This window comes from Motacilla alba, chromosome 2 (assembly GCF_015832195.1).
Source record: "Motacilla alba alba isolate MOTALB_02 chromosome 2, Motacilla_alba_V1.0_pri, whole genome shotgun sequence".
NCBI classification, from domain to species: domain Eukaryota; kingdom Metazoa; phylum Chordata; class Aves; order Passeriformes; family Motacillidae; genus Motacilla; species Motacilla alba.
This window is the reverse complement of record NC_052017.1, coordinates 78,348,010-78,370,360: the sequence shown is the minus strand read 5'-3', so window position 1 is coordinate 78,370,360 and position 22,351 is coordinate 78,348,010. Positions and strand designations below refer to the sequence as shown.

General features: G+C 36.9%; 1 protein-coding gene across 5 annotated transcripts in view; it reads left to right on the top strand.

Annotated features, from left to right (window-relative positions):
* Window positions 1-22,351, top strand: part of TRIO (trio Rho guanine nucleotide exchange factor) — a 242,903-nt gene that overhangs the window by 85,063 nt on the left and 135,489 nt on the right. For all 5 annotated transcript variants that reach the window (XM_038125615.1, XM_038125626.1, XM_038125634.1 and 2 more), the window contains exons 7-10: window positions 5,666-5,857; window positions 9,100-9,231; window positions 13,236-13,466; window positions 20,670-20,792. In XM_038125615.1, the coding sequence (XP_037981543.1) occupies window positions 5,666-5,857; window positions 9,100-9,231; window positions 13,236-13,466; window positions 20,670-20,792 (678 nt within the window). The remainder of the gene's footprint in view (window positions 1-5,665; window positions 5,858-9,099; window positions 9,232-13,235; window positions 13,467-20,669; window positions 20,793-22,351) is intronic.

The window sequence follows — 22,351 nt, the reverse complement described above, 5'->3', positions numbered from 1 at the left end:
TTTCCCAACACATTGTTGCTGTTGCAGGGCACATGCTTCCCTCCACAGCAGGTGCTACCCTCTGTCAATAGCTGGGTCTCTCATGCCCCCTTCCTCCCCAAGCAGCAGTTTGTTTCCAAGAGGTGGAAGGCAACTTCTGCAGCTGCTTATGCCAAACTTGGCTGAGAAAAAGTGAGGACCTTTGGGTGAGATGCCAAAATTTTGATCTGGTCTTCCAGAATGAAGCAAGCCACCTGGATGTAAACCATTGTGAAAGCTACTTATTTCCTGTAATGAACAAGAGTTAGTTACATCAAGGACAAAGAGGATTTAAAAAAAAAATTCTTGTTACGGCTTTGTGCCATTTTTAGAATGTTGGTTTTCAGTAAGAACACAAAATAGTGGGAAATGCAAACCAAATGCTATAAAACAAAAAGGTAAAGAATACATCCTGGGAGGAGATTTAACTTGACTTTCACCAGTTTCATTAGCAAATGGTATATCTAGGAATCTTATGTATTCATGTGGTTGCACTCTTCAAGGTAACAGGAATAAGTTAATGCAAGTCTTAAGTTAATACACAGACTGGTTCTCACTGCAGTAAGTCTGTCCCAGAGAAAATCTGGATAGGTGTAGTGCTGTGCATTCAAGGGGGACATATATATAGTTACCATGGATTAACACATAGGTTGATAGTTCCTGTGTAGGAAGGATAGGTATGTGACTTCCTGTTACTGAATTTGAAAAGCTGTACACTGATAAAAGTCAAGACTGTCTCTTTATAGTGCAAGTAGATCCCATGTTCCATAACTGTAGGGAAAAACAGGATTTCAGTGATTCTGCTCTCTGAAAATGAGGTGGATTTTCAGTACAATTTTAAAGGCCTGCTTTCAGCAACAGTAAATTGCTGTTGTCAAATCCTGAGATTTATTTGAGTTAAGCAATACTCAGTTTCAGCTTGACGTTCCTTCTTGGGTGACTAAACCAATGCTTCACTTCTCAAAACAAGTTTTTAGTACCTTTTAAGGGAGAAACTTTCAAATAAGACATCATAGGAGTTACAAGTACAAAAATTATGTATTGTGTTTTTAAACAGCAAGAATAAAGTACCCATGATTATATGATTAGTCTGTCTTGCATGGAAGAGTGGGAAAGACTGCTTATGTGTCTGTCCAGTCGTTTTCCTGCCATTTTCTATACATCTTCTAAGACACAAGGAAGACAAGAAGTCATGTGAAATATGGGTAAGGAGGAGGATGTTGCCTGCTTGAACATTTTCTGCTCTTTTTGCTAGTTCAGATGGCCTTGCTTTCATTGCAGTTTAACTGTGCCTCTCCTTGCACTGAGGAGGGTTAAAATGCTTGAAGAATGATGCAGGCTAAATGAAACTTTGTTTGGAGAAAGCTGACACATGCTACTATTAAAGGATGTGCTATGACTGCTTCTTGTCTCTGTGTTGGTAGGACCATGAGTAGAAGTTACATTTATTAACTATAATCCAAAAACTCCTATCTCAATTGCAGGCGTATTGCTAAGTTGATTAATGTTCTCAGAACAGGCTGTTTGCATACACGAAACCATTTTATCAAGGTAGTAATCAAATCCTGAATGCTATCCAAAAAGAGAGTATCAGAGATGAACACTGGTGAGAGCTTTGGGATGTTAAAATAAAAGTATGAGCACAATGATTGAATATCCCTATTCAGGTTTGTGGAATTAAAAAGATGTCTTGCTCAAATCCAGCCACAGGGACTGGTACAAATGGAAGCATGAAGAAAGTCAGGTGAGGTAAAATCACCTTAGCTTAGAGGTAGTGTAATTTTTTCCTCCTCCTTTGTACTGCTGACATATTTCACCCCGAGATTCTTTTTACTTTAAATATGTGTTTTTGTAACTATACAGATTTGTCTCTTGAGATAGACTAGAGCACCACGTGAATTCTAGACTGCCCTTGGTTCTCAGGATTTGGGCAAATGAGAGCAAGATCACAGGTGTACATCCCTAAGAGAATCTTTATGGTGCCTGAACAGTTAATGCTTGGACACAATGTCTGGATACCACCAGGCTGAGAATAGACTGAAAAGGTAAAATGAGTTCAGGCTATTTTCAGTTTCTAAGGAGCACTCCAAAGTCAGCAAGACTAAATAGAACAGGCTAACTGTGCAATCCTTAAGAGGGACGAAGCAAGTAAACAGATTTTAAAAAGCAGTCAGTTACTGAGGTGTTAATACAGCAACAAGTACTTTCATGTTAATGAATCGCAAACTAAGGGAACAGACAGTGGTGTTACTGAAAAGAAGCAAATCTTATTTCACTCTTGGTACTTACTAGGGTGGCTGAACTTCAGATTTGTAACTAGAGAACTAGGTCCAGTTTAGAGCCCCATACTTAGTGCTGTAATGGGAAATATATACATGTAAGTGATGTGGCTGTAGGGAGAGTTTGAAGGCATGGGCATTTACTATGATTAAGTAAAGGTAAGTGAAAAGTAAAGAAGGAAGGAAAGTAATGCTGGTGTTGGACTATATAGTCTTGCAGTGAGATTCCTCAGTTCCACTGTGAAAAAAATGTAGAAAAGAAATCAGATATTTGAAGAAAGTTGGAGTGAAATTTTATTGCATGTGTTCCAGTGCTGATAGCAGTGTTTAAATGGCTACCTGTGAGTATTTAGAGGATCCTTGTAGTTGAAGAAGACATTAAACACTTTCCTTAATTGCACCTTGGATGTTGCCAAGTTCATATTTTTTCAAGGGAATAGATCAGGTTTTACCTTTAGTTGCCCCACATCCCTCATTGCTGAAGTTTGTATTCCCAAACTGACAGTTTTACTCTTGCTTCAAAAGTGAGACTAGAAGAAATGTTAGAGAATGTATAAATCATTAAAGCAGGTGTTAATTCCTACATTAATACTACACCATGTTTCGGTAGTCATTTGTGTGTGAGGTGGCAGATGATTTGAAAATGCCATTGCTAAATTGATTCTATCACAGTAAAATAATTCAAGTTTACTACAGTCTATATAGAGCTGCCACTTATGATGCTTATGGACCATGTCAGTGAGTTTGATGGCATTTAAAACTGAGTGCATAATAGTCTCTGTGTCAGAAAACTGCTGTTGGAAATCTTGGAGCTAAACAAACATTTTCTAAATGGGTCTGGGAAAATCAGGAAATAAATGGAACCTTCAGGTCACCTGCCAGCTTTATTTTGTGTGAGTATGATGTAAGTTCAGTTAGCTGATAGGCTGTCACCTGTATTTTTCCTGTGTATTTGCCTTTCAGGCATGCACCAAAGAATGACACAGCGCAGCTAGGCTACTAATCTGTATTGCTTTGCTGAGTAATACCTTTTTTTATTTGTATACTCTCTTAAGAGGAGAAATCTGCAATGAGAAGCTTTTCAGATATCGTAAGGTGTCCTTTCGGGTTCTGGGTAAAGAGCATTTTAGAGAAAACAATCATGCTGAGTACATTTGTATCCTTACTAAACACTCTGTAATGCAGTGACTTAAATTGTTACCTTTTAAGTCTTGCTACAGTAGTTATATGTGTAACACAATTAAAGAAATGCAATGTCGCATTACCTTTTCACCTTTGAGACAGTTCATACACATGTAGAAGCTGCAGGTGGTGTACATGAAGTCACTAAATAAGACTATATCAATTATTGCGTCCTAGCTGTTGCTTCCTTAGCTAAACCCAGGTTGTAAATGCATGCAATGAATAAGATACCAGTCTCTGGTAAATGAGTGACAGCTCACTTGTAACAGTGTTTCTCATCTCACAAGCAGTGTGCAAAATATGCAGTTCTCTTATAATAATGGCACTGGAATTACCTGTCCTTGTAGGAAATTGAACAAAATTTTTCGACCTTCAAGGGTCAATTAAAGACAGTCTGATTGTAGTGAGTTGCTATTAGAGATTCTTTTCCCTCTTAACTGAATCTATTTCATTTGGGTCATTGCATCCTAAAATACTGACACTTAAAACTTTGGTAGATATGTCACATAGTGAGGTAAAAGGTTTAGATTATTGTAAGTTGTTTTTGGGTGTTTTTGTTTGTTTGTTTGTTTTTTGAGGAAAGGAATGTGGTGTACATAGCTTGGGAAATGTTCAACTGTCAGCATTTTAATTCATATTCATACTGCTATAGGCTGTATTCGTCCAGACGTGTGAAGCCTGATTGCCATGGGAAAATGAATACATGTTTAACACAGCTCAGTTTCAATTTGTTTTTCTTCATGTTTATAGTGCCATGTCCTTCATTTTTAACTGCTATTTCAGAATTTCCAAAATTGCTTTATTATGTTACAGAAAGAGTTCAAATGGCAGTCTACTATAGCCTTTATTCTTTTCTCTTTTGGCACTTGTTTCTTCTCACAACTGTAAAGACCATCTAAGGGCTTTCTGTATTCATTAAGCAGTCTTGCATTTATGCTACATGCACTTTTAATAGGCCTAAATGCTCTCCAGTGTTTTAAAATTTATTGGAAATATCAGATTTGTACTCTGCCAGTTGTTTGGCTATGATTAAAAAGCAGAGCATAGATGTGTGGGATAACTTAAAAAAGAGGTAGTATTGTGCAGAAAGGAAAGACAGCCAATATGACACTGCTGTGCTCAGTTTATTGAGCAAACCAGCCTGAGCTGTAGGCTGTGTCAGGTATGCCCCTGCTTGCATACATGCATGCAGTTTGCAATCAACAGGGACCTGTCCTAACTGCCACTCCGATGAGTCTGGACAGTGAAGCCTGGAGGATCTGTAACACTTGCTCCAGCCAGTCAGTGTCAAGCTCTGGGCAATGGCTGGATGCCAGCAGGTCATGGTTCCACCTGATTTGCTCAATGTCTGGTGGTTGGACTAGGTAATCTCCAACCTCAACAATCCTGTGGTTGTAGGAACTTCGTTCTAGATGTATCGGAGTCTGCCTAATTTGAAGAAAGCGTCAACTCCATATTACACGCATGTAGCTCTGAAAGAGTTACTCAGAAAGTTTTTGGTGGCAAATTCATTCTTGTTTTACTTAACGGGAATCAGAAACTCTGGATTGAAAATTAGATTGACTAAGTGCCATCAGTGACTATTGCCAGTATACTAGAGAATACTTCTGATCTTGGACTTTGTCTAATTTTGAGTGCTAGCTCTGAGGCAGTATAGCGGCAAGAAAATAAAATGTAAAACTGTTGAACTTCTTGTAGCTCAGAGTTCTTTATTTTGTTTCTTTAAAAATTACTTTCCAGGTTGATTTAAAGGTTCACAGATGTTGCACACTTGCATATTGTGGATAGATCAAGAGCTTAGTAATGATAATTCAATTTTCCTATATTGTGTGTGTCTGAATATCTTGTTGGCTTGAATGTCTGTAAAAATTTTTATTGAGGTTGTTGTAAAATATGGTTATTTCTTCCTCTTTATTGTAATAATGTGTCTTCATGTAATATAAATTGGCTTGAGCTGATTGTTAACATGAGTTTTAGACTCATTGTTTCAAGTCATCATTCTCACTTGTCAGTGATAGATGGATTGCTACATTATACACCTAGATTCCAAAGTTTGGCATGCATAAGCTTGCTGAATAAAACCAGACTACTGATCAGTAGTGTAATGAAGTAGAATTCTTGAGGAATATACTTCTGTATTTAATTGGTCTGCTGACTTGCACTAATTTCCCCCTCCTTTTCCACAGAATGTGTATGTAAACATAAGCCGCATCATGTCAGTAGCAAGCCGCCTGATCGAGTCTGGTCATTACGCTTCACAGCAAATCAAACAGATTGCCAGTCAGTTGGAACAGGAATGGAAGGCATTTGCTGCAGCCTTGGAAGAACGTAGCACGTTACTGGACATGTCCTCCATCTTCCATCAAAAAGCTGAACAGGTTAGTGAATGGGGAGGGCATCAACAAAAGTTTATGTGCTGGAATGGGGAGTTGTGCGCTTTGCTTTTGTTTTGGACAAAAGTGCAAAAAATGATTGAAAAGGTTGACAAGAAAGGCAGAATATTTATTTCCGCCAATTTCAATACTCAAACAAAACGTTGTGTTCCTCAGTTTAGCCATTGGCCTTAAATTTTCCATGGCTTTGCCTGCATCAGTGCAAGATAAAACAACCAAATTAGCTATATGAATCAAAATTAAGTGGACTGAAATGCTTAAGTATATAAGACTGTTAAGTATCTATATAATGCCTTTCCTACATCTAGAAGTGGTCACTTCTTCTATTGTCCTCACTACTCAACTCCCATCAGTCCTTGAGTGTCAAGATTTAACTCATGATAATTGCTTCTAGAAAGCATAAGTTGAACTGGCCTGAAAGTTGAGAAGTTAATTAACTGCCTTCTGAATCTGAAATTGTGGTGGGAGATGTTTACTTAGTATTCCGTAGGAGATTTCTCCTATGCTAAAAAAACATTTTAGCTTGAGGCCTATACCAATTATTTTAATTAAGTCATTAACCATGTGTAACTGCCAGAGAAGAGCTATATGTAGGGGAAATAGGAATAAATATCCCCAAGTTAATAATCTTAATGGCAAAAGCTTGTTTTGCCCTCAAGGGAGTTCAGTTCTGAAGGAGTTGCTGTGTATGCGCAGTTGAGTCATGTGCTGATCTTGTAGACTGTCTGCTCTGTGCATCCCTGGTGTGTTCGGAGAGCAGAGGTTCTTGGATGGGTATGGCTGATGTGCTGTGTGTAGATACTTTTCTTTCATTTTGCCTTGCTAAATTATATCCAAGGAAAGGCCTCATGTCTGATATAACTTTAATTTGGAAAGAATGCAGGAGGCATTTGGGGGAGAAACAGAGAGAGGTGGTACAGTTGATTTGAAGATATTTTTTCCTGATTTCTACTACATGGATATTTACCTTGATAAATACCTAGACATTAGAAATGGGAGAGTATTAAGATGCAAATACACATTGCTTTTCATTATGTTAGAGGTGACATTGGCTTGATGTCCTTAGACAGACTAATATAATAAAATGATGCCACTGTAACAAGTCCTTTCAGCAGGTTTTGCAGGAATGCTACATAAAAATTAGATTAAAGAATTGTCTTCTGATAGAAAAGTCACCAGTCAGCTTGCAGGTTTTGATAGACACAGTTCAGTACCTTGTCAATGTTGATGCTTTTCTAATTCATTGGGTCATTTGGGTTTGCATTTTAAGCACTTTGAGCCATACGTGTAGGAGAGAGATGAATGAAACGTGAACAGGTAGGTATACCTTCATTCAGATGTGGTCATTTTTCATAACAAAAACAATAAATTATGTTCATCAGAAGTCAAGGGACTAAACTTTTTGTGCGGTTGTGTGCTGGGCAACTATAGCAAGGGTCAGTGTTACTTTCTTCACTACTAAATATAAGTGTAAATAGGAAGAAAGATAAAGATGAGAGAAAATAGTGCAGCATCTGCTGGATTAATTTACTTTTAATTGCTCCTTCCATTTTCATTTTATGATTAGCTGCTATGGATTGCCCTAGTTGATTTGTAAGATACCTGCCTGTGATATATTAGCTGTTTCATTAACAGTGGAGAGCAAGTTCAAGGAAAGAGGGTTTGGAGAGTGAGGAATGACCCCTTTAGAGACTGGTGACGCTTGACCTACATAAAAAGATTAAAATGTAAGCAGCCCAAGAAAAAACACACCCTTCTTGAATGCATGTGTTCTCTTGCAAGTGACAGGTAAGTGTCGCTGCCTACTGTCAGGCACAGTGAAGACTGTACCAGCTATCAGTGCCTGCTCACTGGTGCACATGGAGCTTCTGTTAACGTTCAGTGCTTAACCTTAGAGATTTTTTAAACTGGCCCTTAATGAGAATTAAAGAAGTATTTTAGAGCTACGTACTCCACCACCCTTCTGCCCAGCTATCAAACAATAGAAGAGTACCAGAAGTGATCTATGAATGTTTTTCCTCAAAAGACTACTTGTGCTCCAATAATTAAGATATGTGTGATGAAATAAAACGATTGGTCTCATAACTTTTGAGTCTTGAACTTGGCATGAATAGAGAAAATTTGCTTTACAGACCTCACATATGCTGTACTAGGTTTAACAACTATGAAAACTCCTAGAAAAACAGATGGTTTTTTCCTCTTTCCCTTCCTAGCATATCAGGGGTATAAAATTCATGCCCCCTAGCTGTGAAAAAGTAAGTTGGCAGAACTTCTGCTGTGTATATAGCTGTGATGGCAGTTTCTTGTCTGTCAAGACAGCTTAACTTCAGAGATAACTTAAATTGTCTGCAAAAGAGATTTCTGTTGCAGTATCCTCAATTTCCCCTGAAAGGCTTGACTCGAGCAGCTATGCTGATATAGCTGTGTGCTCAAAGTTCAGTGCTAGTCCTAAGAGACCGCCACTTAAGTTTGTAAATCCCTTACATGCTTGCTGCTGTAGTAGCTTGCCAAATGGATTTAGTGCTTCTCTGCGCGTAGAAGTTAGTTCTTTGGGGAACTGAGGTGTGAATTCACTGTGCCCTGACACTGCTTTGCTTCCTTGGTAACCTCTTTCCAGCAAAAGACAGCTATGGAGTGTTTCAGTGAGTGGTTCACCAGTAATTCTTTGTGTGCATGTGCAAAGTAACATGGTTTTCTCTGAAGATTAAAAAGAGGTGAGGTGATAAACCTCAAGATACCATGAGTGTCTGCACAGGGAGCTGATGGGTAAAAACCAAGGGTCTGGACTTTAAAGCTGTAGCATGTTTTACTTCCTTGTGTAAACAAGACCTTAGTTGGCTTTCGTATTTCTGAAATGGTAGGTGCAGGATGAAGGAAACTTCTTAGCTGCAAAGTCAAGAAAAGGAGCAAGAGTAAACTTGAAGCATCAATATTGCCAACAGTTAAATTGGTTCTGAAGACTGCCAACATACAGCTAAGCCTGCCTGTCTCCTAACAGCTCAATGAGTTTCAGATACCTAAAAGCACTAGTATAGTCAGACTTGAATATTTCTTTCTATCCTGATATAAATTTCTGGTTCTTTCAGAGAGAAGTACTGTAAAGATTTTTTGCTTAAAAGAAGTCTTTCAGTGTCTGTCATGCAGATGAATGTCCTTCTGTATATTACAGTCATGTGTGTACTTAATGGTAGAAACTGAAATCAAAGCCGAATACTTCTTTGTTGCAGTACATGAGCAATGTGGACTCATGGTGTAAAGCCTGTGGTGAGGTGGAGCTTCCCTCAGAGCTGCAAGATTTAGAAGATGCTATCCATCATCATCAAGGGATATATGAGCACATTACTTTGGCTTACTCTGAGGTCAGTGTTTTGTTTGTTTCCTTAGATAAAATTGTGTCATGTCAAATTTGGATCATGATTCAGTAGCACTTGTTGCATTAGGAGTTAGTTGGAAACTCAAGTGCTGAACTTCTTCTTAAATTTTATATACTGGATTTTGCTATTATTGTTCAAAAGTGAAGTGTTAAAGTCCTCCCTGTAACCTTAAGAAAGAAATTAAAAGGATAGATTTAACCATGTGTGGTACCCTTGGAGCGCTGAAGTACTAAATATGTTTTAATTTGCCTTTGCATGTTACTGCCTTTTAATAGCAATGGGATACCATTGTTTAGGCCTTTACTTGAAAGGAAGTTAGCTGGGCATTCTTTGGGAAGGTATTCTGTTGGCATGGATTTCTCGAAGTGTAATTTGAAAATCCATCTCTGAAATTGCCTCACAAAAAAACTATCAGAGGATGTTACTTGAGAAGACAGAAGGTAATGCACTTAGTCTCGTCAACCTCAAAGACACTTAAATGAGCTAGGATGCCTGTGTAGTTAGCATTTGTAAGATTAGCATATCCTATGCTGCTACTCTAATCTTGGGCTCAGATTCACTGGAATCATAATATTTGTCACTGTTTCTAGTAGTTGTATTTACAACTTCAGATAAAAATGCTTATTCTGAAGATGGTCTATAAAATGATGACTCAACTATCCTTTTGTTTTCTTTCAAATTTTGAGTTTTCTGTTGTGTGTTACTTAGTGGAAATCAAGTCAGTACTCACTATTATTAGCTAACAGGTATTTTCTGCATTTCCTATTTTACTTACCTTTCCTTCTTCTGTCACGGCTGTTCTCATTGTTGGGTAAAATTGTTTTTGCTGTTCAATTGGGCTGATGTTGTTCTGGATTAAATACAGTAGTTTTGTACTGAAATTCCATGTTTGGTTAAATCGTGGTAAAAATGATCAGTGGACACAGGATAGCTTAGGCCACAGCTTGCACCTGTCTTTAAGAGGAGGTCATGTGGGTTTGAATGAATGGTTGTGATTTCTGCATTACATTAAAGTTAAAACTACTTTCTGATGAACCAGCTTTGTTATAGGAAGTTGAATCCTAAGTCAGGTCACATTTCATTTAGCAGTAAGGGAGGTTAAGATTAGTGCTGAAAGTCCGTCCTATTGTTAGTGTATCAAAACTGGGTTTTTTGAATACCTGCCACCTTAGGGCCTGCATAAACTTTGTGTCCTTGAGTTAGATGGCCAGGGTTCATGAATTCTTGTTCTTCTGTGTAAAATACACATTGATATCCCTATTCTTGCTCTATGCAATTCTGCTGATCTAATGGCATACTATCACACCTGATAATACTTGCACTTCTACTTACATGTAACTCTTTAACTCATTCTTGAAAGCGTGTTTCCTAGTAATGTTTCTTGTCTTCATTATAAACTTTCATCATTGGGAGGGACAGAGACGTAGCATGATTGTAACAGATTTATGTGGAGAGGCAGTCTGGGATGCATGCTTCATGAGAGTGCAGCAAGGAGGAGGAAGGCTAGATTTCTCTAGAATAATGATTATAAAGGGCTGAGGTTGAATTTTTTCTAGTTGGTTCTGTTTGGTTTGAGTTGGTTTTGTGTGGGTTCTTTGTTTTTTTTGTCAGGGATACGACTGGATGAGCCTGCTGTTAAGTGTAAATAAGTACTGTGGATTAGCATGTTAAATAATGTTTGCTTGCTGGTGATGCATAAAGAAAATAAATTAGACTGGTAGATTATAGGATTGCTTTGGGACATACCTTGAAAATTTATTTAGGATTTCAAAGCTGTAGCTTTTGACTTTGGGATAGCTAGGTAGTTTAACAAAATCTTCACTGGTACTGCTCAAAGGAAGAAAAGAGCACTAAGTGCCTTTCTTCTGATTTCTGGTCATTACTTTTCCCCATCTGGTTAAAAAAAGACAGTTTTGTCTTTAGCAACCAGAATTGGTGCAGAAGTAGTAACTTTATGTGTATGTACAACTCGTGTTCCTCCTCTGTGCAGAAGGTTTTATTTTGCATTTTTCAAATGTGCATTCCTTTTTGAAGATTGATGGAGGCGTCTTTCTGTGTCAGGATATTACAGCACTATTGCTTATCATTATTAGATGTATGACTTCATTTCTATTACAGTATGGAGCTCCTTTCATTTTGTGATGAATGAACAGTGGGGGAAGAGAGAGAGCAACACTATGGGAATCACAACACTGTCATTCATTTTAGATTACAATGTCTTGACAACATGACTTGGTTGCAAAGTAGAAGACAGTAATTTTAAGAAAGTAAATGCTTTTAAGACTAGACAGTCTGATTTTACTGAGGGTAATTGCTGTATATTACTAGTAAAGCAACTTACTAGCTTACAAGATGAGACAACTGGTATGCCTGAAAATCCGACAAATGTGCCTTAAAGGAAGTTATATATATAAATAAAGTTATACATCTCACTGAAATCTTAAGGCAGTCATGCACTAGGAAGGAAGAAAATTTTAGTGTATTAACTCCAAAAGAAAATCTGTGCAGTAATTTGTTTATAAAGCTCATAAACTAATTGGATCAAGGGGCTGTCACAATTACTTTTTTTCACCTAGATTTTATGGACTCTGAATGGATAATTGAAGTCCATTATCTTGAAATACTTGAAGGACTTACTAGATAATTCTTCAGGATTCAGAAAAGAAAAAAAATATCGTTGTAACTATGCTATTGACTTTGCATTTTTTCTGCTGACCTGACTTTACTGTAACTAATTTCAGAAGTGAGCATCATTCTCTGTATTGATACTCATTGCTAAAATGAAAGAGCTTGAACTGAAACTGAGAAATAGACTCCCTTGCAACCTAATTATCAGAAAATAATTTTCATTTGGATCTGTTTGACTACTGAATAACAAATTTAAAATGTGCATAGACTTAGGGAAAATTGTTGAAAAGAGCCACTGGGGGAAGGCCTTGGCAATTTTGCTGTTTCTGACATGGTGTGGATTTGATGGATTCAGGCTATTGTTTATACTTGTGTCTTGCGGTTTCAGGTGGTTTTTGTTCCTGCCTGCTAGATGAGCTGTTAGAAACGTTCTTTGCAGGTAGCTGAATGATACTGAATTGTGACAGCTCTCTGAGCTTCATGCTAAAAGTGACAGAGTAAATGCCAATGAAAAGTGCTTTTAACACTAAATGTTGATAGTGACCAGATAAGAGAGGATTATTGCTTTTTAATTAGCATGCAAGGTAAATCTGAATATTTCTGCTGTGATATAAATCAGAGAAGGCAAGAGTTAGAAATGACAAGTGTTTCCTGTCAGTATCAGTAGTTAAACACATTTTGGGAAACAGTATCTTTCTGTGCTACATGGAAAGGGTTTAAGTCATTTAATCAGAATTAAGTTTGCCATAACAGCAGTTTTCCCTTGGCTTACCAGTACAGTAATAATTTAGAAGTTGTAAATCGTGTCAAATTGAATCATGTACTAAGATTTATATCTGTTGGTTTAAATGTATTTGTCAAATATTAACCTACAGAAAGTAACCTTCCTGTTCACCTTTACAGCAAATGAAGAGAGAGATTGTTTTGGAAGGATAATTCTGGACAAATGCTTAATTTTAGGTGTTTTGTTGACTAGGGAAAGAGATGAAGAATATTTATTCAAAGTTAGATTTGAATAGTTTTTTTACAAAAGCTCACGACAACAACAAAAAACTCAAACCGAGCAAAAAATCCCAACACTTGAAGGAAGGTCATTCTTAAAGTAATGAAGAAATAGAAAGACAGGCTGTTATTTAGAAGAGTACTACTTATTAAAATTATTTTAAAGACCAAGAGAATATTTTTTTTTCTTTCCTATGACACCTGCATATAGGTAATCGTTCCTGCAATAAAATGAGTCTTCATCATTGCTCCCTGAATTCTTGAAGACATTTAGAACTGGGAGGAGGGGTGGGGTACAAAGTAGTAGCCCAATAAGCTTTTGGCAAGACATGTAAATATTCGTCCTTTCTGGTGGTCAGGTGAGCCAAGATGGGAAGTCACTCCTCGATAAACTTCAAAGACCTTTGACTCCTGGGAGTTCTGATTCCCTCACCGCATCTGCCAACTACTCAAAAGCAGTTCATCATGTCCTGGATGTCATCCATGAAGTATTGCATCACCAGCGCCAACTGGAAAATATCTGGCAGCATCGAAAGGTCCGCTTGCACCAGCGGCTTCAGCTCTGCGTTTTTCAGCAGGATGTTCAACAGGTAAGTTTTGTTTCACTTTGTCTAAATGCCTTTGTATTCTGTTAGCCTGATTGCACTGACAGGTGAGTTTTGACTGTTAATTCCCATATTTTTTTGTACAACAAGTGGATAGTTGCATGGGATTGAATGATACCAAGTTCTGTGTATTATCAGAACTTGACTATTGGCTATTATAGATAACAATTATAGTTGAAAGTTAGTTCTACTTCATATTTTTCTGATTTTAAATTAATTTATTTACCTTAAGTCATATATGATGAAAAAGATTTTTAATATAGACAGTTGTTCTGAGTTTGTGCTGGAAGCTGACATTCACATTCTGCGTAAAATTCTGGACATTTTGAAGTGTCAAAAAAGCTTCTTGTTGTAACATAAAAAAAATTAATAGTATTATTCTGTAAAATTTTTGGTTTTAAATCCTCAGTGATACTTAATTGACTTGAGTGTTTCTTTAAAACCTGACAGTAGTTATTATAAAAATTACAAAAACTATAATTAAAAAAAATTTAATAATTATAATTATAAAAATTACAGATGAGATTACTTTCTGATAATAACACTGTTCTTGAATCAATTGTTATTAGCTGCTATTTTTTTATTATTATGACATTATCTGTAAAAGTTAGTAGTTACATACAGACATTAGTATCTCTGACACACCTTTGTGTTTTGAAAGTAAAACAACATAAAATTCCTTGGTTGATGGATTTTTAACAAGCATAAAATGTTGGCTTTGGATTTCAATTAACAGAGACATGAGTAATTTATCCTTTAAGAGCTCCTCTTCATAAAAAAATAAAGATGGCCAGTATTTGATGATCATGGTCTTTTATTCCAGTGTAATAGTGTCCACAAATCACAACTTCGGAATGAGGTTTTTAGATAGATAGCTGTAGTTCTGGTTAAACTAATCTTTTTTCATCAGAATTAGTTGCACTTTAGGCTAAATTTCTTGTACTTTTTTGTTTCAAGAAGATATTGGATGTGAGCAGTTGGGAGTGAAATAACTGATTTTCATTATTTACAGTAGTTGAAAAAGGTAATTTAGGCAGATGGTGGGGAGACTGAGCAGTCTTGATAACTGAACTTTCTTTGACATCTGATGACTATCTCTTCATGTAATTAAAGAAAATAACTTAAATACTTAGGCCGTAAATTATGTAAAACCCTCAAAACTTTATTACTTTTTTTTTTTAGTCTAAAAAGCAGCATCCATTGAAAGACAGGCTGTTATCCAGATTGTCAATGCTGAGATGTGACAAAGGATGTAGAAGGGCATGAAAAGTATTAGCTGACAAAAAAAAGTAAAAGAAAGCAGAGGGAATGTTATGAATGTCCAGCAAGGACACAGAGAACAGAACATTCCATTCATTGTGCCATTGTCTAAATCCTTGAGGCTCTCCATGAAGATTACAACATAAGTAGTGGCTAGTAAGGAGGGTCCAGTGCTGGTACTTGCATGAGTAGTCAGTGGAGGCCCAACTCAGAATATGCTGTGATTTTGTGATGAGGCACACCCACAAATGAATCACATCTTAAATTGAAAAGACTTTGTAAAGAATCTTCAGAAACTGAAATTAACGCAGTACTTTGATTCTCATGGAAAAATGTAGGTCCTCTCAGCAGTCTGGTGCCAACAAGTACAGATAGGATGGTGGAACTTCCTCCTCTAGTTTGAATTCTGTTCAAAAAGGAATTACTTAGGCAATCTAGGCCAAAGGGTCTCCTGAGGTAATTTGCCAGGTGCATAATTCAAGTTTCAGGCCTGTAGGCCAGGCTTTAGGCAACTTATTTCCTGGGGGAAGGTGTTCATTAAATGCTGCAGAGAGTCTTACTGTACTGCTCTTACTCTTTGCCTTTAATATCTTGGGAGTCCTAAAATGCTGGTAGGAAATTTTCATTTTCTGCTCCATCCTAAATCATGGCTCTCAGTGTGGAGGAGTTAGCTCTCAGTCTGCTTTGTTCTTTGAAGCTGACAAATAACCCATCATTAGACTCAAGTCATTGTGCAGTCACCACCAGGTTCTTCAGCAAGATGCTGGATTTTCCTTCTGTATATTAGATTCATCAGCCTTTGGTACTGCTGCATTTAAGAAGTAGTCACAGATTTGAAAAAAAACAAAGTGGACAGCTTTACATATTTTTATAACTTCCAGTACCAGGAATGTGCTATCCAAATCCTGGATGGGGATTGTGAGTACACCAGAAGTTTTCAGTAGGTACCAGTTGACTCGAGAACGTTGATCTGCATGGACTTATTCAGCACATGCCTTACCTACTGGTTGGAGAAATTTCTTTCATCCTGTTTATGCCTGTGGTTTCTTTGTATGCTTTGCAAGACAGACATTGAATTAAGGTAGCAAGGGATCCTCTTTACACTTTGAAGCTGCAGCCTTGTGTGCTAATGCCCATCTTTATCAGCTGCATGAAATTTCAAGCTAGATCTATACAGCGGTGCAGACCTTACTTGCTGTCTTCCCAAGCCCTTCCCTTAGTATGCAGTAATTACCACTGTCAGAGATCGACTTGACCTTTGGTTTATCTCTGAAATGACTGTTAATTACTGAAATGTTGCATGTGGAAGTGTAGCTCCTTATGTTGCTTTAACTTAACTTTATAGATACTGGTTATTTTTGGCACTGCAATGTGAATCACAGTGTGAATTTTGGTCACTGTTCCCTTTCATAATACAAATTTTTATACTGGGATTTCAGTACAGGTCAATCTGTAGGACAGTGACCATTCAACATCCATACCAGACAAATTAATCTAATAGCCACAGCAGATGTCTTGGAGCTCCCTCAGCTTTGAAAATTTATCTGGGGGGAAAAAAAGTACCTCGAATAAAAAGATTCTTTTTTCTTGCATAAAAGAAAATCAAAACAGTTTTATCAGATCATCCTAATTTATCTGAGCAATATTAGTTTTTCATTTGAATACTCATTAACACCACTCAGTGCATGACATTACTCTGGTTTGAGGTGATATTTTAATTTATATCCGAGACAGTTCTGGAATGGTTTATGTAAAGCTCCGAAGCAACTTTCTTTCTGAAATACTTGAGTTTTTTGTATCCTCATTCTCTCTTTGTTCAAATGTTAAAAAATTCAATTCAGATTGATTGAGAAGCTAACATGAAAACATCTTTTAATTATTGTCAGTAAAGTTAAATGTGGTGGGTTTTTTTTTTTTTAATTTCAGAATAAGCTAAGTGTGGCTCTCTTCCACTGTTTATAGTTAGTTTGCACATAGGTGGCAAGCAACCAAGAGCGTTGTAAGTGAATCTATAACTGTCCTTTAGCATGAGTCTGTGATTTCCTCCTCCCTCTGCTGGATTAATGAAATAACTCAGTTCATGGAAGTGTTAAGTGAGTGACAGAGCTGAGTTGGAGGAGGGAATTGGCCGTGCTGAGCTGGTACTTCACTTTGTGTTACTTCCACCTTAGAAAGCTCATTGGGTTTTTCTTCTGTCTTGCATGTTCTTGTATACTGGGAAGCTGTTTCTAGTGGAGCTTTCCTTATCAACAGAAACATTGTAGAGGTATCTTGAGTACAGCAAGAATCTGCTGATCTTTTGAAGCAAGTAGTAAGGACAGTAGTACATGAAATAATGAATATAGTAGAAAAGAAGTGAATTACAGAAAATCTGAAATTTGAAATGTTAAAATATATGACAGTCTTAAACTGAATGGAATTCTGAGTTTGACTTTAGGTAGCAGAAACATGCTGGGAGATCTAGTTCACAGTTAGTTTGTATATTAACATCTAAAAAAGTGGGGTTTTATTTTAGTTTAAAAAAAAAAGTCTGGCCACTGGCACTCCGTTGTCTATGTAGCCCTTCTACATGCTAGTAAAAGTATGATTTTATGTTTAGGAGTTAATAAGCTTACAAGTAAATAATAATCAGCCTTTCACCTAAGGAACTGAGCTGACTGATTCTGATAAGAAGCAACAAAGCAGACTTGGAACAGCAACATGTTCTGCTCTTCTAGGCCATGGAAGGTCAAAATTGTGCATAAAGACTATGCTTCTGGTAGACTGATACTGCTGACACTTGTATGATCAGAGTTTTGGTGCCTGAAAAACTCTCTTGATAGCTTGCAAGCCAGAAATTAGTAAAACATGCTGGTAGGACGTGTTTTGAGGGTTTTTTTGGGGGTGTGGGACAGGGATTAGTTATTTTTGTTGTTATTGTTTGGGAGGGGGGGGTTGATTTGGTTTGGCTTGGGGTTTTTTTTCCCCCAAAGATACATTTCTTTGATCATAGTGAGTGTTTTCTCTGTCCATTTTGGATAAATGTGCTGCTTCCTGCTTGATCTGCCTGCCTCAAGACAGGTTACAGTCACTAGTTTCAGCCTTGACTAATGAAGGGCGGGCCATGAATGCTTGCTACTTGCTAGCATCAACATGATTTCACTGTGTGATTCCCATGTGGCTTTTGAAGGCGGTTCCAGTGTAAAATGGGACTTTTTTTGAGAGAGTATTTCCACATTTTAACTGTCCGAAGATCAGAAATGCAGATATTTCCATCTTCCCCTTTTGAATGCTATGTCAGCAGCAAGTAAGTGGAGATCAGAAAAGTGAAGATATTCAAAGTAGGTAAAGGGGTGGGGGGTGAGGAATGGATAATAATGTGGGAAAGACTGGTGCAAATGAGTACAATGAATCTGCAAAAGATCAGGTTTACTTCAACAAGCATCATATACCACGTATGTTACAGCCATGAGCAATGATATTTTTAAAATGAAGCTGTCTTTCCATAGTAGTTTCTTCTGTCGTATATTCTTTTGGGAGTTAGAAAAGTAAGCATTTTTCTAGATCCTGGGCATAAGGATGGTTTTGCTGAGACTGCAGTAGATCTTAATTGCATCATTAAAGCAACTTGCTGGAGTGGAGGATGATACTATTCACCCTTTCACTGAAAAGTGTTGAGCCTCTTAGACTCCTATGTATTACTTAAATACCAGACTGAATTCCATTTGCTTTCAGTATTGGTAGAAGAGTCCTTAATGTTTCAGTGTGATGATTTCTGTAACTCTTACTTCTTCCAGGAAGAGGAAGAAAATGTGTAAGTTGCTAAAAGGCTAATATCAGTGCCAACTAATGGTATTGTCCTTTGATTGAAGTGGTATGCAAAGTACTTACTGATGGGAAGAGCCTAACTTGACTCTGCCTCAACATGCTGTAAAATTCCCAAGAGTGCTTCCTCAGTTTTGTTAAGAATCAATGTATGAAGACTGAACACTAATGAGACGTGTATTCATACTGATTTCACTTAGAGGCAGTAATGTTTCTCTAGTTGAGTGGTTTATGTCATGATCTGTGTACTGGATTTCTATGACAATTTCTTCCCTTGAGAAGTTATTCAGCATTATTTGGAGCAAAAATCATTCTCCCTGGGCTGCTTTCTGCATTTCATCCCATGCTTTCTGGGACTGATTTTGCTGTTGATTTCATTTGTTAGCTTGTAACCGTTAGTAGTCTCCAGAGTCCAGTCTAATTATTTCATCCAAACATATCTCTTTTCAGCTCTTTTTTTTTATAACGGGAAAAGTAGTCTCCTGAAACTAGTCACAAGTGTTGGTAATAATAACTGAGGCTATGTTTAGCTCCTCACTCTCCTTTCTCTGATCGATAATTTACCTTGAAAGAAGAAAATGAAAACTTGCGTTGACCTAAAACAAAATAATATTCTTTTGGCAATACTTACTGGGAAAACAAATATTGCAGAAGTTAGTATGGAGATTTAATGAAGTGTTGGTGATTTGAAGTGGCTGTATTTTGTGGTATTAGGGAATTGTTTGTTGTTTTGAAGATGTCCAGTAGGAGAGAGCTTGCAAAGAGAAAAATATTTGCATGGTCAAGATAAATGAGAAAACCATGTTTTCATTCTTTTGCTAAAGAAAGCGTGGATGTTTTTCATGGGAATGGTGTGTGGGATGACATGTGTATTGAATGTGATCGGGAGTGGTGTTGCAGGAATGGCTCTCAAATCTGTGTGGAAGAAGAAAAAAGTCTTTTAGTTGTACTCAGTTATACTTTCAGTGAAAGAAAACTGAGGAGAAAACATCACCCCACTTTAGAAATCAGTATAAAGGACAATAGTAGATAAGATAAGGCGCAGTACAGGCTTTTGGAAGTTATTTTCAAAACCAACTACAATATTCAAGTTTTAAAGAAAAAAGAATGCTGAAGGTGAATGCCAGGTAAGGTATTCTGCACCACTACATAAGTACTGAGTAGATATGGTTAGCTGACTTAGGAAAATTTCTTTATGTGCTGTTGTTTTTAATTCTGAATGTCATTCTTGAACCTTTTGAGTATCTTCCCAAAAATTGAGTACCATATGCATACTGAACTAATGGATTAAGTTATGGCTAGGAAGTATTAGTTTGAAGAGAGGTTAGATGTTTTGTTCATTCACTCATCAGAAATTTGGTAGGTGTGCAGGAATCTTTTGTGTTAACTGACAGGAACTAATTACATGTACAGTTTTTTTACTATTTATAAAGCTGTCAGCCCAGTCATTGTGGTAGAGACATTAAGGTCCTTAAAATGTCTTTTGTTCACCACTTTTTCATCTATAAAATTTATAATAAACAATTACGTCTGATGTTTTGAGATGATAGATGCTTCTTAAGAACTGGAGCATATTCCTTCATATGCTCTGAATAGAGACATTTATCTCATAATGATTTCAGCTAATTTTTCTTGTGTTAATTGAAGTTAGTTACTACTGTATCTTCTTGACTTAATGATATGTAAAAGGTGAAGTAAGTTCTCATCTAAAGTAGAACTTCACTGTGTTCACCAGCAATGCGCAAGCTTCATTAGTGTTACCTTGCAGAAAAATGTCAGCTGAAGGTGTAAACAGATTAGAGAGACCCTCACAACGGGTCTTGCCACTTGGATTAGATTACTGTGAAATTGATGAATGTGGAGAAATGGGGTTGTCCTTGGTAGGCATCAAAATATAATCTTGAATCATACTATTTTTCTAGTTGGAGTTAATTACTGCCTTAAGAAAAGTTAAATGAGATGTAATTAATGTCCTTCAATGGCAACATTGTGTTTTAATCTAGCAGTTCAGTTCTTTTTAAGCAGAGCCTTTACAGCTTCTCAATTGCTGGAATAATTGTCCTTTTGTTGTAACATTCAATACAGCCACTCAGGGTTTCTGTGTGTCTCTCTTCTATACCACAGGTGTTGGATTGGATTGAAAACCATGGAGAAGCTTTTCTTAGCAAACACACTGGAGTGGGAAAATCCCTGCATCGGGCCAGAGCTTTGCAGAAACGCCATGAAGACTTTGAAGAGGTTGCGCAGGTAAAAGAAATCATGTGAAGGACTGTACACTTGTCATGGAAGTAATTGAGAAATTCCTGCTTTTGCACTTAAGGGCTATACAGAGGGAGCTCCACTACAAAATATTCCATTCCAGGAAGGGACTGTTTTGTTTCTGTTGCAAGTTTTTATTGCATTTCTCCTTTATGCTCCAGCTTTGAGATGGAAAAGACAAATTTCCACAGTCCAAGAGAGTATGAGCCTTTAAGTAAAATAAAACTGCTCTGGTATAATCACTATTATTATTATTATTATTATTATTATTATTATTATTATTATTATTATTATTATTATTATTATTATTTCAAAAGCATTCTTTCAAATATTCATGTACAGAAGAATGAAAGCTCTCCTTTTGAAAGTAGCTTAGTTCCATGGGATTCTAGGATTTTAACTGTCATGCAGCCTGTAAGAGAGGATGGAGATGAATTAAAAGTCCTGCTTTTTGATTTTAAGCCGGGGAGCTCCCAGATTCTCACCGCAGTCTCATGGAGAGGAAGGGGTACTCATAAGAAACCAGGTGAGCCAGCAAACTGGCCAACCTGACGTGAGTTTTTTTTCTTTAAATACAATTGAGTTTGTATATGTCCTCCTCTTCTGAATAACCCCTAGTTTAGCCTTAAGTGATGATACAACTTCAGAACACATTTTTCTGTGAAAAAAAATCAAAACAAATAGCAATACAAAGGAATGCAGGGAAGTTAACAAGGAGCTGGTGTAGCTGTTAGCCTCTAAAAGGGGATGTGAGGTGAAGAAAAACCCTGTGATGGAAGCTGAAGGTTAGAATCCTCCCCATTAGTAACATGCACTGTCTGTCCAGTCTTAATGATTGGTAAGAGAAAACATCTGCAAGATTAATGAAGAAAAATCTCCAAAGGTGAGGTTGATATAGGGGTGCTTCAGTCAAACAGAAGACAGCATTATTAGATAATTGTGATATTGTATAAGGGAGCTTGGCAGTGACACCTGCTATGGGGGATGCATCAGAAGTGTTGTTTACAGTTTGCCTGTCTATTGGAATATTAAACTTGTGATAAGATTTTATTATAAATACAGTCTTAGAGTAATCCAGTGGCTGAGAACTTGAAATAGCATCAGAAAACTTCCTCAATATTGATTTTCTGTAAAATTTTTAAAAATAATAGGTTTTGTTACTTTTGTATATACACATGCTGGATTTTCTATATGTATGTCTATTACTTGATTTTTAGTAAAAAGTAATATTTTCCATGTGGAAATACTTATTTTTCTGGGTCAGACAAGCAGGAGTCTATTTCTGTAAGATACTTAACAAAGCCTGAATGATCTCATAGTTAATACTGTATTATTTGGGCAAAGAAGAAGAAAATGTTAGAGTAGCCAAAAGGGGATGAAGTGCATAGAAAAGTTGCTTGGATGTTAAAAAAGCATCTTGTTAATTTGCATTAGACTTTAAAGCAGAAAAATTTAAAGCAAATGTTTGCTAAAAACTTTCTAAAACTGAATGTTACTGGAGTTTGAAATTATCTCTCCAGGGAATGGGTGTAAGTTCTATTTTTGGA